At 37.1% G+C, this 12,553-nt stretch overlaps 1 protein-coding gene across 8 annotated transcripts in view; it reads right to left on the bottom strand.

The window, feature by feature from the left end:
* The window catches only part of COL12A1 (collagen type XII alpha 1 chain), a 121,528-nt gene that overhangs the window by 42,091 nt on the left and 66,884 nt on the right, over positions 1 to 12,553 (bottom strand). For all 8 annotated transcript variants that reach the window (XM_063813199.1, XM_063813200.1, XM_063813197.1 and 5 more), the window contains 11 exons: positions 12,105 to 12,244; positions 11,731 to 11,863; positions 11,603 to 11,623; positions 10,722 to 10,864; positions 8,014 to 8,143; positions 7,145 to 7,284; positions 6,580 to 6,709; positions 5,227 to 5,369; positions 4,138 to 4,267; positions 3,377 to 3,519; positions 1,579 to 1,708 (listed from right to left, as the gene is read on the bottom strand). In XM_063813199.1, coding sequence (XP_063669269.1) covers positions 1,579 to 1,708; positions 3,377 to 3,519; positions 4,138 to 4,267; positions 5,227 to 5,369; positions 6,580 to 6,709; positions 7,145 to 7,284; positions 8,014 to 8,143; positions 10,722 to 10,864; positions 11,603 to 11,623; positions 11,731 to 11,863; positions 12,105 to 12,244 — 1,383 coding nt within the window. The remainder of the gene's footprint in view (positions 1 to 1,578; positions 1,709 to 3,376; positions 3,520 to 4,137; positions 4,268 to 5,226; positions 5,370 to 6,579; positions 6,710 to 7,144; positions 7,285 to 8,013; positions 8,144 to 10,721; positions 10,865 to 11,602; positions 11,624 to 11,730; positions 11,864 to 12,104; positions 12,245 to 12,553) is intronic.

Here is a 12,553-nt window from a genome sequence, read left to right on the forward strand (position 1 = left end):
CAGTATCCAGAGCGGAAGTGTTCTATGACTCAGGATTATAGAAAATAAAAGAGATCTCAAACCATTTTTAGAATGTCATACATTACAGATTGTTGGAAACAGAAAGCAATTTAGAAACTATCTAGTCCAACCACTTCATCAAATACATAAGATATTATTTGCCCAAAACCACCCCAGCTACCTAATAATGTTTTTTCCCTGTACCTCTCTATCCTCCACCAGCATTACCTAGAATAAATCCTTAAGCTTCCAGAGATACTGCCCCCAAGCCCACAACTTATGAAATCAATGCTGTTCAGGTAGTATGTTAAGTAGTTGCTGAGTTGACTATTCACAGCATTGAGCAAATAACGAATCCAACTTGAAAAACTTCTTTTTCATAAGAAAAGCAAAACATGACTTTGGCCCTTCCTGGAAAACCCAAGATCTAGTTTTAAAAAATCCACTTTGATAGCATGAAATTCTGAAATATGCCATTTTCCCCAGGAAAGTCCCAAAATATAGTCTAAAATCTGAGAAAATTTAAAAAGTGAGGTCGTTAAAATCATCTTGAGTCATGTGAGTCTCCATTGACTCAGTGCTGTAGACAACAATATCAATAAATACAGATTCTTGACCTTGAGAGACTGAGCTGAGTCAACTCTAGTCCTGCTTTTCCCTTAGGAGCTTTCAAATGTCACCTCTTCAAATTCTGTAATGTTGTCAAGATCATTTAAGCACAAAAAGACTTTTGGCAAGTGACTGCAGAAAGACACCTGAAGTCATGTTACTTAAGTAGATTTTTGGTGAATGAAGTGTAAAACAGCAATGCAATTATCTACCAGTAACAAAACTCAGATCTAGAGTTCATCCTACCTTTATGCTAAACTAGTGGCTCTCAGCCATTGCTGCACATTAATTAGAACATCAGCAGGTCCAGCCCACACCTCACACAGTTACATCAGTATCTCTGGGAGTGGAACCCAGGCATAAGTATTTTTAAAGCTCCTCAGGTGACTGTAGCAAGCAACCACATTAGAGAATTTTTAAACCCTAAGAAATTACCACCAGTATAGTGTAAAAATGGGTCTGAACATTGATAATTCTATGCAAATTGCTTAGTACAATAAAAAATACATTTTTCTTTTTTAGAAAAAGCTAAATTTGTAGACAGAAAATGATTGCTGATCATCTCACTTCTGTATTTATGACTTAAGATTCAATCGCAATGGAATATTTCTTACTGATACTATATTGACTTAACAATTTAGTCTTAACTGACACCATACCAGTTGAAACATTATTCAGAGAATATGCAATAGTTTTCTAAAGAAGAAATAAAACTATCTTAAGCAAATAAAAATATGTAGATGGTCTTCTTTTTCTTCTCTTACTGGACCTTTAAAAAGTTAAAAACAAATTCCTTTCACATGTCATCATTTTGACAAAATTTAATGTCTAATAAAAATAATATAATAGTGTGGTATTTGAGATGTATTGGTGAAGATAAAATTTTAAGGTTTTAAAAGGTATAAAAGTAACATTAAGATATTGACAATTTCAAAGCAAAAAAAAAAAGGGGGAGTACAAAACACTTACCAGTTCTTCCATTTCCTGTTAGATGGCCACCATCTCCATCTTCATAAACAGCAATAACAGTAATTTTATATGGAGTGTCAGGTTGCAGGGGCTGCAGTATTACATTGTTTCTTCTGCCTGGGACTGTGGTCTATAGAGGAAGTTAAATTATAAATATATTACCATCTAGAAGACTTCCAGATCAAAAGACAGTATTGTTTTATGTATTCCCATAAACAGTAATAGTAGTTTTTTCACATTTTATTTTTGTTACACAATGCTCATGACAAGACAAACTATCTTCACTTCTTCTCTGCAGCATAGGAGAGTGGTTTTAGAATCAGACAGCTCTGGGTTCAAATCCCAGATCAGCCACTTAACAGCCATGTGACTTAACATCTTTGAAGAAAACTGTATTAAAAGCAGTGCCATGTATGCTTCAGAACACCTTACTGAGTATTCCAGCACTCAGTAGTAAGTTTGTTTCCTTCAGATCTCATCATCACATGTTCCGTTTTCATGTACAAATACGTACCCAGTACCCGCTGTGGACCAGGCACAGTGGGACAGGTATTAGCTACTGGGAATCCACTGGTGAGCAAAAATTGACTAAGTTTCTGGCCTCAAAAATATCAGTTTGGCTGACACTAGTTAGCTGAAACAGATGAGAATACATTCAACTACCTCTTCGAAGAGGAAATGAACCAGACATCTCAATCTCTCTTCTAAACCTATGCTTTGCTTCTACAAACAACATGGATAAGGTATGCCAGTGAATCCTGGCCTGGAGTCCTATAACTACAAATGATAAATTGTATTTTTAATGTTTTCGGAAAGTAAAGGGAAATTGCATATTTGTCCATGGCAAGGCTGAACAAACACTAACCATGAGTTTCTCTGCTTTGGCAAACTAACTGTAGTAGTTTGTACTGTTTATCTCATTTTGATCAGAAACTACAAATGGTAGTTACGTGTGTTTCTTATTAATAAAAATAGGGACTTGAATTAAAGGTTACTATATCAAGTTCCAGTAGATGAAACATTTCATCACATGGGGCTCAGGGAGGGAAAATTATCTAAGACGATCTATGTGGTAAAAAGATGGCAAACCACAGACCTAATTTACAATCAACATCTTGTGCAATATTCTGCAAACGTATCACAGCAATTAATCACTAAATTTCAAATAAAGCAGTTAGTTTTTCCATTTTTCCACGCATAACAAATGGATGTGCATAGTGAGGGCTATGAGTAAGCTACCAGAAACTTGAATCTGGTTCTGGAAAGACAAACTATGACACTCAAAAAGTTTGAAGCTAATAGGAGAGTATTTATATTCCAAAACTAAAGTGTACCGCAAAATGTTAAGTTTAAAGAAAAGAGAGATCAATTAACACTGGAATATTTAAGGGAGACCTTGTAGAGGAATTAGATTTGAGGAAAGGGTAAGATTTGGATAAATACATTATTTGAATATTAACTTAGACATTCCAGAATGATAGGTATCATATTTCACTAAACTTGGTTCCTGTGGTGTCATTAGGTGGTTAGAAATGTTCAGTTAATCATGTGATAAGATAGTTTTTCTATCTGTCTTTAGAATAAAAATGAGCCCAAAGACGTTGCTTCTCTGTGGTATGGGAGGCCAGAAAGACTAAGTAAGCACATTTGGGTGGTCCCAACGTCATGTCAGAGAAAATCCTAAAGTGTGACTATCAAGGACTCAACCGTACTCACAGCATACCTCTAAAGAAGTTTAACTTCACTGTCCATTCAGCTAAGATGATAAAATGTGCCAATAAATGAGTATCAGACTTACATATTCATCAATTGGATCACCAACAGTGGGAGAATAGATGATCCTGTACTGCTGAACTGGCCCATCAGCATGATCCCAGGCTACCGAGAGGCTGTTGGTTGTTTCACCAAAGACTCTCAGGTTCCTTGGTCCACTGCGTGGTACTAAATAAATAAAATACAATACAGTTTGTTGCCTGCCTGTGAGCATTACCTAGGTCAGATTAAGGAGGTTGCTTGCATGTGTTTCATTCACCATTCACTCAGATGTTTCCTCCCATATAATAAAATATACATTTATGGTTTTAATGTGAAATCATAAACAGTGTATTTCAGAGCTATGGTTACATGCTGAACTTTCAGTGACCTAGAGCTAGCTTTGAAAGGTAGACTAGGAAAAAGGGGAATTATTTTAACCACTATAACTATATCTATTCAATAAAACATAAAGACTAAACCCTCACATTTCCAAAGTCCCCATTTGGTAAGATGATTCACTGCAGAGTAGAAAGAGGGAAAAAAGGAAGATGCAGAGCAGAAGAGGGGAAAAAGGGGAGAAACCCCTCCTTAACTCATGTCCCAAATGAGAACACGAACAGAAGAAGTTCGCGTCACACAAACAACAGTCACAGACCCAATGTTTTCACCTGGAATGTAAATGTAGGGGATCCCAGGCAGAAAGCACCCATCTCTCACCACCCCCCTCCCACCACTCACTCAATCAGAGAAGCCCTGCCAATCTAGCTACAAGGGAATGGAATGGAGAAAGGATTTCTGCCTCACGCGTTCGGCCCTGGGCAGGGCTGGGATTTCCCTCTCCATCCGAGTACAGAGCCACAAGGTTCACGGAATAGAGTGTGTCCGGAATCAGCCGCTCCAGATGCACCATGCGCGTGTTTCCTGGCACCACTATCTGCAGGGGAGGAAATGCCAAATTCTGCTTGACAACAACTCAAATGCTTACCAAGTCTTCAGTTAGTCATCACAATAGTATTTATAATAAAATGTTGAGCCCAGACACATCAGAAGCCAACTGTGCTTCTCCATAAGATCCACCCAGACCATATCATTAAACAAAATTTGTCCTCAGAAATTCCCTTTCCAAAAAAAGTGACCTCATCCTTGACCCTTAGTAGCTTCAGTTATCTCCATTTATGTTTGTTATAAAGATTCTCAAATATAACATGCAAGGCTCATGATATTTCCCCAAAAAACATCCTGCATGTTAAATACACAAGAATAGGAACTCTTATTGTGGTGGGGGAGATTTTGTGTTGAAATAGAGACTCCATACAATACATACAGGTAAAGTTGTCTTAATATGTCCTACCATACATGGACATGAAAATCAGTGTTCTTACCAAATGCATATATTGTTAATCATTTGTTTATCTTTGTCAACACTGTTTATTTTTGCAAAGACTATAAGTCAAATTAGTTCATAAGTTTATTTTCCCTTAGGTATTCTGATACTATGCTTATTGAAATTAGCAATTTCTGATTTCTAAATTGTTAGTCTACTTACAAAACTGAATAATGTTATGAATTAAAGATAGATTGGGCAATTTGTAAGAACCAGTGAAGGTAAACTTTAAACTATTTTCATAACAAAGACATATTGACAAGGTCTAGCAATGATTTACATTTACTACTGGGGTTTTTAACTCATCCAGCTAATTCACTTTTTCCCAAAATTCTTTTTATTCTTACTAACCCTATAATAAATACACCTACCTCAAGTCATCAAAAACAATAATTTAAGTATTATACACTGGCATGTTTGTGGTTTGTGTTCTCCCAGGCTATCAAACATGACACAAACATGTGACTACATTCATCAGGAAATGCAGTTTCCATGACAAAATTACTTACAGATTCTGAGGGTCTTGTGCCATCCACAGGAGAATACACAATGCGATATTGCAGCACAGGTCCTGGTGCAGGGTCCCAGCGAACATCGAGGCTGTTAGGTGTAGGATTGTATACTTGGACATTTCTTGCCAGTCCTCTCATCACTGAGGAAATGAAGGCCAACATCTATTTTTTAAGTCTGTTTATATATCTCAAGCTTTTGTATCACTTTTCCAGAACCTACATTCTGTAACAGGATAAAATGCTATCTTCTTTATGCTTCTAATTACCTACACACAAAGGCAGATTAAAACTCTCCAAATCCAAATTTAGTTAAAGTTAGCAAGTATGGCCTTTGTCTATAAGGAAGCAACATTGTATTCACTTAAAAACAAGCTAATACACGTGGTGGAACTGGATTGGCCATAAAGGGTCATGGGATAGAGAAAAGAAATAGGAAGAGTAGTTTCAGTTTTCTAACATAAGTAATGGAGAGAGGAAGAAGAGACATTTTTTAAGAGTCTGCCTTCTAAGTAAAATCTGACAACAGCTATTGAGCTCATCTGATTCAGTCAGCTAGTTTCAACCATTCATTACTTCTTCATTTAACAAATTGCTACTCAATATCTTTGTGATTAATAGAAAAGGTAAAAGGAGAGAAAAATAAGATATACCCAGTTCTTAATTAACTGCCCCAATAGGAACTTAGAAAAAGCTACCAATTAAATTGATGTACTAATTCCAAACTCTAATTTAACCAATAACATCATCTTCCTAGACCACTAATCCTTAACCAAAAGAAGACATTCATGCTTGGTTCCTTTTAACTATCAGCAAGTATATTTTTAAAGCCAAAGAAATATTTCTAAATCTGCACAAAAGCCTTTAAGCAATACTACAAAAAACAGTAAAACCACATAAACTGCTTCCTAAATGAAAGCATACAGATTTTAAGATCAAAAAAGCACTTCAACAAACTAACCAAAGACATATGAAATTAAGTAATGTGCCAAACAGATTTCAACAATTTGCACTATGAAAGCCAATTGTAAAGTCCTTCACAACAATTTATAAAGCAGAAAGCAAAGCTCAATGAATTTTTGTCAGTGAAAGAGATTAAGCAAAGTAGTATACTGATGATTATATGTACCTTTACAAATCTTGAAATTATTTCAAAAGAAGATGCCATTATAAATTTGTTATTTCACACAAAATGTTAACATTTGGTGTTAGGAAGGTAAACTATGGCTAATTTTTATGTTTTTAATTCTATCACACCAAACTTTCCTAATTCTCTTTAATGGGCCTTTATGGTCTTTATAATGAAAAGCAACACTTATGATGAAAAATTAATTTTTTGGCTTTATTACTTACATGTCCTTCCAGTATCTGATGTGCGTCCCCCATCACCTTCAGTATAAACGGGAACTACTGTCACAGTGTATGAGGTATCTGGCTGCAGATTCCTAAGAATGGCATAATTGGTATTCCCGGGGATTGGTACCTAAAGATTTTAATAAAACAAAAAGCATTGACTTGAAAAATTTGTGAAAGAAATAATAATTCAAATAACACAATACCAACTCAAGACCAAGTCAAGAAGTAGGTTCTGTAATATTAGGATGTCATAATAAGCCCCCACATGACCTGTTACAAGAGGTTACATATTTCCCTATACCCCTCCAGCCACCCAATACTCCCCACTTAGAACTTCCCAGAACGGCCACTTCTTCCCCTGGCCAGGGGGAAGAATCCTGGCCACAATCCCTCTGTTACCCAGGCTCTAAGGCATCAACTATTTACCCTCTATAAAGTCTTATTAAATGAATATGAAATTCTTCAGCTCTAAAGCAAACTGGTTAACTCCTTCAGTTCCACTTTTAAATCACTCAGCTACCATTTAAACAAACTAGCATTTCTTACTACAAGAAATAATTACCAGTTCCTCTGGACCACCTGCTGCTGGTGCATAGAAGAGCTTGTACTGACGAGGATTTCCCTCTGCATGGTCCCAGCGGACATTCAAGGTGCTGGTAGAAGGGTCATACACTCTCAGGTTCCTTACAGTGTTTAGAGGTTCTGAAATGCACAGAAATCCCATCACAGTATAGTGCTAACAATCAAGCACACATGAAACACAGATTCACTGATATCTCCCAGGCACCCTAGAACATAGCAGGCACCGCACAAACATTTGTTGAAGTAGTGAATAAATGACACACACTGTGTCCGCGTCAGCCTGATGCATATGTCTCATCTATCCACAAGACATTTTGGTCTTAGAGCACCTTTCTATCCTAGAAAGTAACATCTTTCTCCACAAACAGAGACAAGTAATTCCAAGCAAGGATGTTAAAAACGATCAATATGGCCAGGCACGGTGGCTCATGCCTGTAATCCCAGCACTTTGGGAGCGAAGGCAGGTGGATCACTTGAGGTCAGGAGTTCAAGACCAGCCTGGCCAACATGGTGAAACCCCATCTGTACCAAAAATATAAAAAATTAGCCGGGTGTGGTGGTGTGCACCTGTAATCCCAGCTATTCGGGAGCCTGAGACAGGAGAATCGCTTGAACCCGGGAGGCAGAGGATGCAGTGAGCCAAGATCATGCCACTGCACTCCAGCCTGGGCAATAGAGCAAGACTCCATCTCAAAAAAAAAAAGAAAAGAAAAAACTATTAATATTATTTCTAAATGAATTTTTAAATATTAGTAAAACTTTATGTCACCCCAGTGTTTCCAGATAAAGAGATGATTCCATTCTAATAGTAGCTATTAAAGAAGCTATAGGAACTCAGGTTTCACTTACTGGTCTTGCCTCTTCCCGTCATCCGACCTCCTTCACCATCAGGATACAGAGAGGATACGGTGATAGTGTAAGGAGTGTCTGGCTTCAGTTTCTGCAGGACCACGCTGTTCTGCCGTCCTCCTATTGTGGTCTTGAGTAAAAAGGGTCTTGGTAAGTGTTAGCCTTGCTCTCTCCATCTCACTAATCTGTTAGAAAAAGCTCTTTCTACAGGGAAGCTGTTTGAGACCCTTGTCAAGTTCCAGAATTACATACCACAGTAAAGGTTTAACATACACCTTGTGGTATAACTTCAAATGTAAAATATGCACCTCAAATCATAAAAAGGATTCCAAGCTTTAAACTGGTGACCCCAGAAAGATACTTCAACTTGCTAGCCACCAGCACTGCAAAATTTCATCCAAAACACATTTCACAGAACTCTTCAAAAAAAAGGGGGGCGGGGGGATTAATCATAAGTGAGCTACAAAGGGACTTTAAGATATGAAACAATTGCATAATTTTAGAGGCTCCACACCACTTAATATTATTCTTACTTTTTTAACAGATGTTTTTATTTGCTTTAGAAACACATTAAAATGATTCAGCATACAGTATAAAGCTCTTGGTGTTTCCCCCAAGAACACTGTCACTCTTAACAGCCTTAGCTGTGTTAACGACATGACCAGACCTTTTGCCAGGCCACACTCAATCAGGGGTTTCCAGTTGTCTCCATGATACCAGCCCCATGGTATGAAGCTTTTCAATTTACTCTAATTATGGAGCTTAAAGTTTTTATTCGTTACTTAAGGCCATCTAGCTATCTTGTTGAAAGAAAATTTGTACAATTTATTAACAGTCTACCGAATTCAGATGTTTATGTCATACTAATTAAAATCGCATGAAAATGGCACACTGCCCAAAATGAGTGCACATGTAGATGGCTGGATGTGCTAGAACAAACCAGATGTTTCCAACTTAGCACCCATCCACTCAAGTAGTCTGAATTCCAGAGAAAAACCCAGTGAATCACGGTCATCATCCTCAATACGGACAAACTGAACTACCGTGGCTAATTTTAATAAATTTCATATTTGAGGTTATGAGAGAAAACTATCAATACCAGTATAAGCCATTTTGATAAAAACTTAATACATAACAAATCTGAAAGCCTACTGAGGAGAACTGCTTTTATGAGTAAGCAGAGGGGCATCTACCTACCTCTCCCATTCAGCTCCCCAAAATAATTCTAGCATCAGTTATTCATCATTTTCATGATTTCATGGACTAGTGTTAAAATCCAAGTACCCCAAAGACTAACAAAGCTTAAGGGCTTCATACTTTCCAGAGGATAAGTTTACGAGACTCTTTATGATAACAAACAGCTGAAAGACAGTAAAAGAGACTTAGGAGAAGCAGCTGGAACATCAATGCCCCCAAGATGGGAAATGCTAAGAACAAGCTTCTCCTGATTTGTAGTTTTACTGAAATCTGGCATGCCACAGAAAAAAAAGTTCTGTTTCTGAAGTTAATGTATCAGTCCATCTAATTTGTCTTATTTTCATATAAATATCTATTGATTACAGTTGATATTAAGTTTATTAATGATAATCTATTTACCTAAAACAGACAAATTCTCAGTCCAAATGCATCACACTACCTAAGACTGGAGCTATAAAAGCCTCAAAAGACCAACTCAAAGTCACACTAGAGATGGGAAGGTTTCTGATTCAGCTAAGCTTACTTACTGGATAGTATCAGAGATCTTTAACCACACACCTTAGATTAATGCCAACCCCTACCTTGGCTAATACCTCTAAACTGATAAGAGAAATGACCCATTTGCTTGAGCTCGGCAAGTCAGATGATTAAAGGTTAATAACACATGTGTCTCTAAGGCTATATAAGAAAATATTCTAGCCAAAAAAGTCAATAAAACTCTGTACCTCACCAAAACTGGAGATTTATTTTGAAATGAATCAGAAAACATAAGCATACCTATGTAAAAATCATGAGGCTTCCTGACCTAGGATAATACATGCAGTTCTAATTACGTAGTTCACAAAAGGCAAAGTTGTAGAAAGCCCAAAACCAGACAACTAAAGTAAGGGAGGTAAAATGGACAAAGGTTCTATTAAATAGGGAAAGACTAGGAAGAGAAAGAGGATGAAGACTGAGTTTCGAGTCCTACCATCTTTCTTGGGGACCTCCATTTGGATAATAGAAAAATGAAAAACAGTGTAAATTAGGTTAACAGGCTCCCATATCTAGAAACACCAGATCTAGAAGACACCCTATGACATGCAAAATACAGGGGGAAATGAGATAAATAGAAAATAAACATTATAGGTAAGTTTAGCAAACTTTCAGCAGTTGATTAAGTTAGAGAGAGGAATGGAAGGTCAACATAGACTCAAAAACTATCTGGATATCGTCATGGATAATCCAGCACTAATAGTTTTTAAAGGAACTATGGATGCATTGAAGCACATGCCTCATGCTTTGGGGCTGTGATGAAGAACAACTATCATCTCTCATGAGAACATCCATTGAGTCTCCATGATGGCACTCCACGTGGAGTGCCAGCTAAAGAGTCAGATTATTCCATCCAATGCAATAAATCTTAATATCCCTTAAAAAGTAAGTATGACTAACTAAGCACTGAGGGGGAAAAAGAGTTTGAAGAGAAATGGTAGAATTAATCCAAGTTATAATTTTTATTAAAAAATTACCGTTTGCTCATTGCCTTCCCCTGTGGAAGGCTGATAAGTGATCCTATATTTCTGCACACGACCACTAGCAGGATCCCACTTAACAGTCAGGCTGTTAGATGTTGCATTGTACACTTGAAGGTTTCGTGGGCCACTTTTGGGAGCTGAAAGAAGATTGTTGAAAAACAGAGTAAGCAGACAGAACAATGCCTCCCCCTAAAATATATACAGCTCCCAAGGCAATCAGAGAATTCTATGCCTCTGGGTTTATAATTAAATTCATTCCCTTAATAAAAATGGTTATTGATTCTTAAATGACTCCTTAGTATGGACTTTCATTTTGCTTCTGTCCCTGCAAACGTGACATGTTGAAGTTCCAACTTCCAATATGATGGTATTTAGAGATGGGGCCTTTGGGTGGTAATTAGGGTTAGATTAGATCATAAGGGTGGGGCTGCCATAACGGGATTAGTCTTTGTAAGAAGAGACATGAGAGAGTTTATTCTCTCTCTCTCCTGCATGTGAGAGAGTGAGAAAATGAGAGAGACTGAGAAAGGGGCTGGCTAGCTATAAGCTGGGAGGAAAGCCACCACCCAGAAACGAATTGAATAGCACCTTGGTCTTGGACTTCTCAGCCTCCAGAATTGTGAGAATATAAATTTCTGTTATTTATGCCATCCAGTCTAATCTTTTGTTATGGCACCCCAAGCTGATCAATACACTCCAAAACAAGTAGTAGCAAAGCAAAGTTTTTCAAGAAAACCCTATGTAAAAGAGTTCTCAATGAACATCTTAGGATTTAAAAGCAGATGACCTATTTATTATGTATCTTATGGTACTTTTCATTTATACATTCATTCATTATTTGTTCATTCAAACAATTCATCAAATTAAATTCTTACCTTGTGTTGTTAAGATAGGCACTAAAAGAAAACAGAATTTGGGAACACATTACTAATATAGCTGTAGCCCTATTTTTTAAAAATTAACTTTAAAATATCAATGTCCTATTTGAAAGCTAAACACCTACGTGTGCGCTCACTGCCAATCAGGTCATCACTTTCTGACTCATCAGGATAGATGGCAGTAATGGAAACTTCATAGACGGTGTTGGGGTTCAGGTTTTCGAACACCAAAGTGTTTTCATCTCCATTTAAGATGGTCTTGGAGAAAGAGGACAAAAACATACCCACGCAAAAGTAAGTCTCCACTTACATCATACACACTCAATGGCAGTTTATTTACATTATTTAGCCAGATGTTCCTCCTGCTCTGATGCATGTCATGAGCTCAAATGTCAATAAATGCTTATTGACAACAAGAGTAATACTTCTTTAAAGTAAGCTTCCCTACAAATTAAATGGGACATGAAAGACAGAGAGAAAGATAAAGAGAGTTAACTACCTCCATCTTATCTGAGCTTCCGAAAGGTGCCCAAGTTATTCTGTAGAGAGACACATCTGAAGCTCCATGATCCCAAGTCCCTCTGAAACCCTCTGATGTTACTTCAGTAATCTTTAAGTTTGTTGGGGCTGGCACGGGTCCTATCATGAGAAAAGGCAAGCAGACTAAGTTTTTGAATGTGAGCTACAAATGCAATTTAATATAATAAAAACTGCCTTGTTTTATATTAATGGACATCTGAAAACTGATTGAATACGTTGCTTAGAACCAAATATTTCACCAATTCCTAGAGCTCTGGAAACTGCAAGCATTCTGTGGATATAATAGGTTATTAAGGATATTCTATTTAAATGATGATTTTTTTAAGATACCATTTAGTACCTTTCTCCAACTTTTTAAGAATCAAATCAACACTATGGACTCTTTCACACAGCAATACACAATACACA

This window comes from Pan troglodytes, chromosome 5 (assembly GCF_028858775.2).
Source record: "Pan troglodytes isolate AG18354 chromosome 5, NHGRI_mPanTro3-v2.0_pri, whole genome shotgun sequence".
Lineage (NCBI taxonomy): Eukaryota > Metazoa > Chordata > Mammalia > Primates > Hominidae > Pan > Pan troglodytes.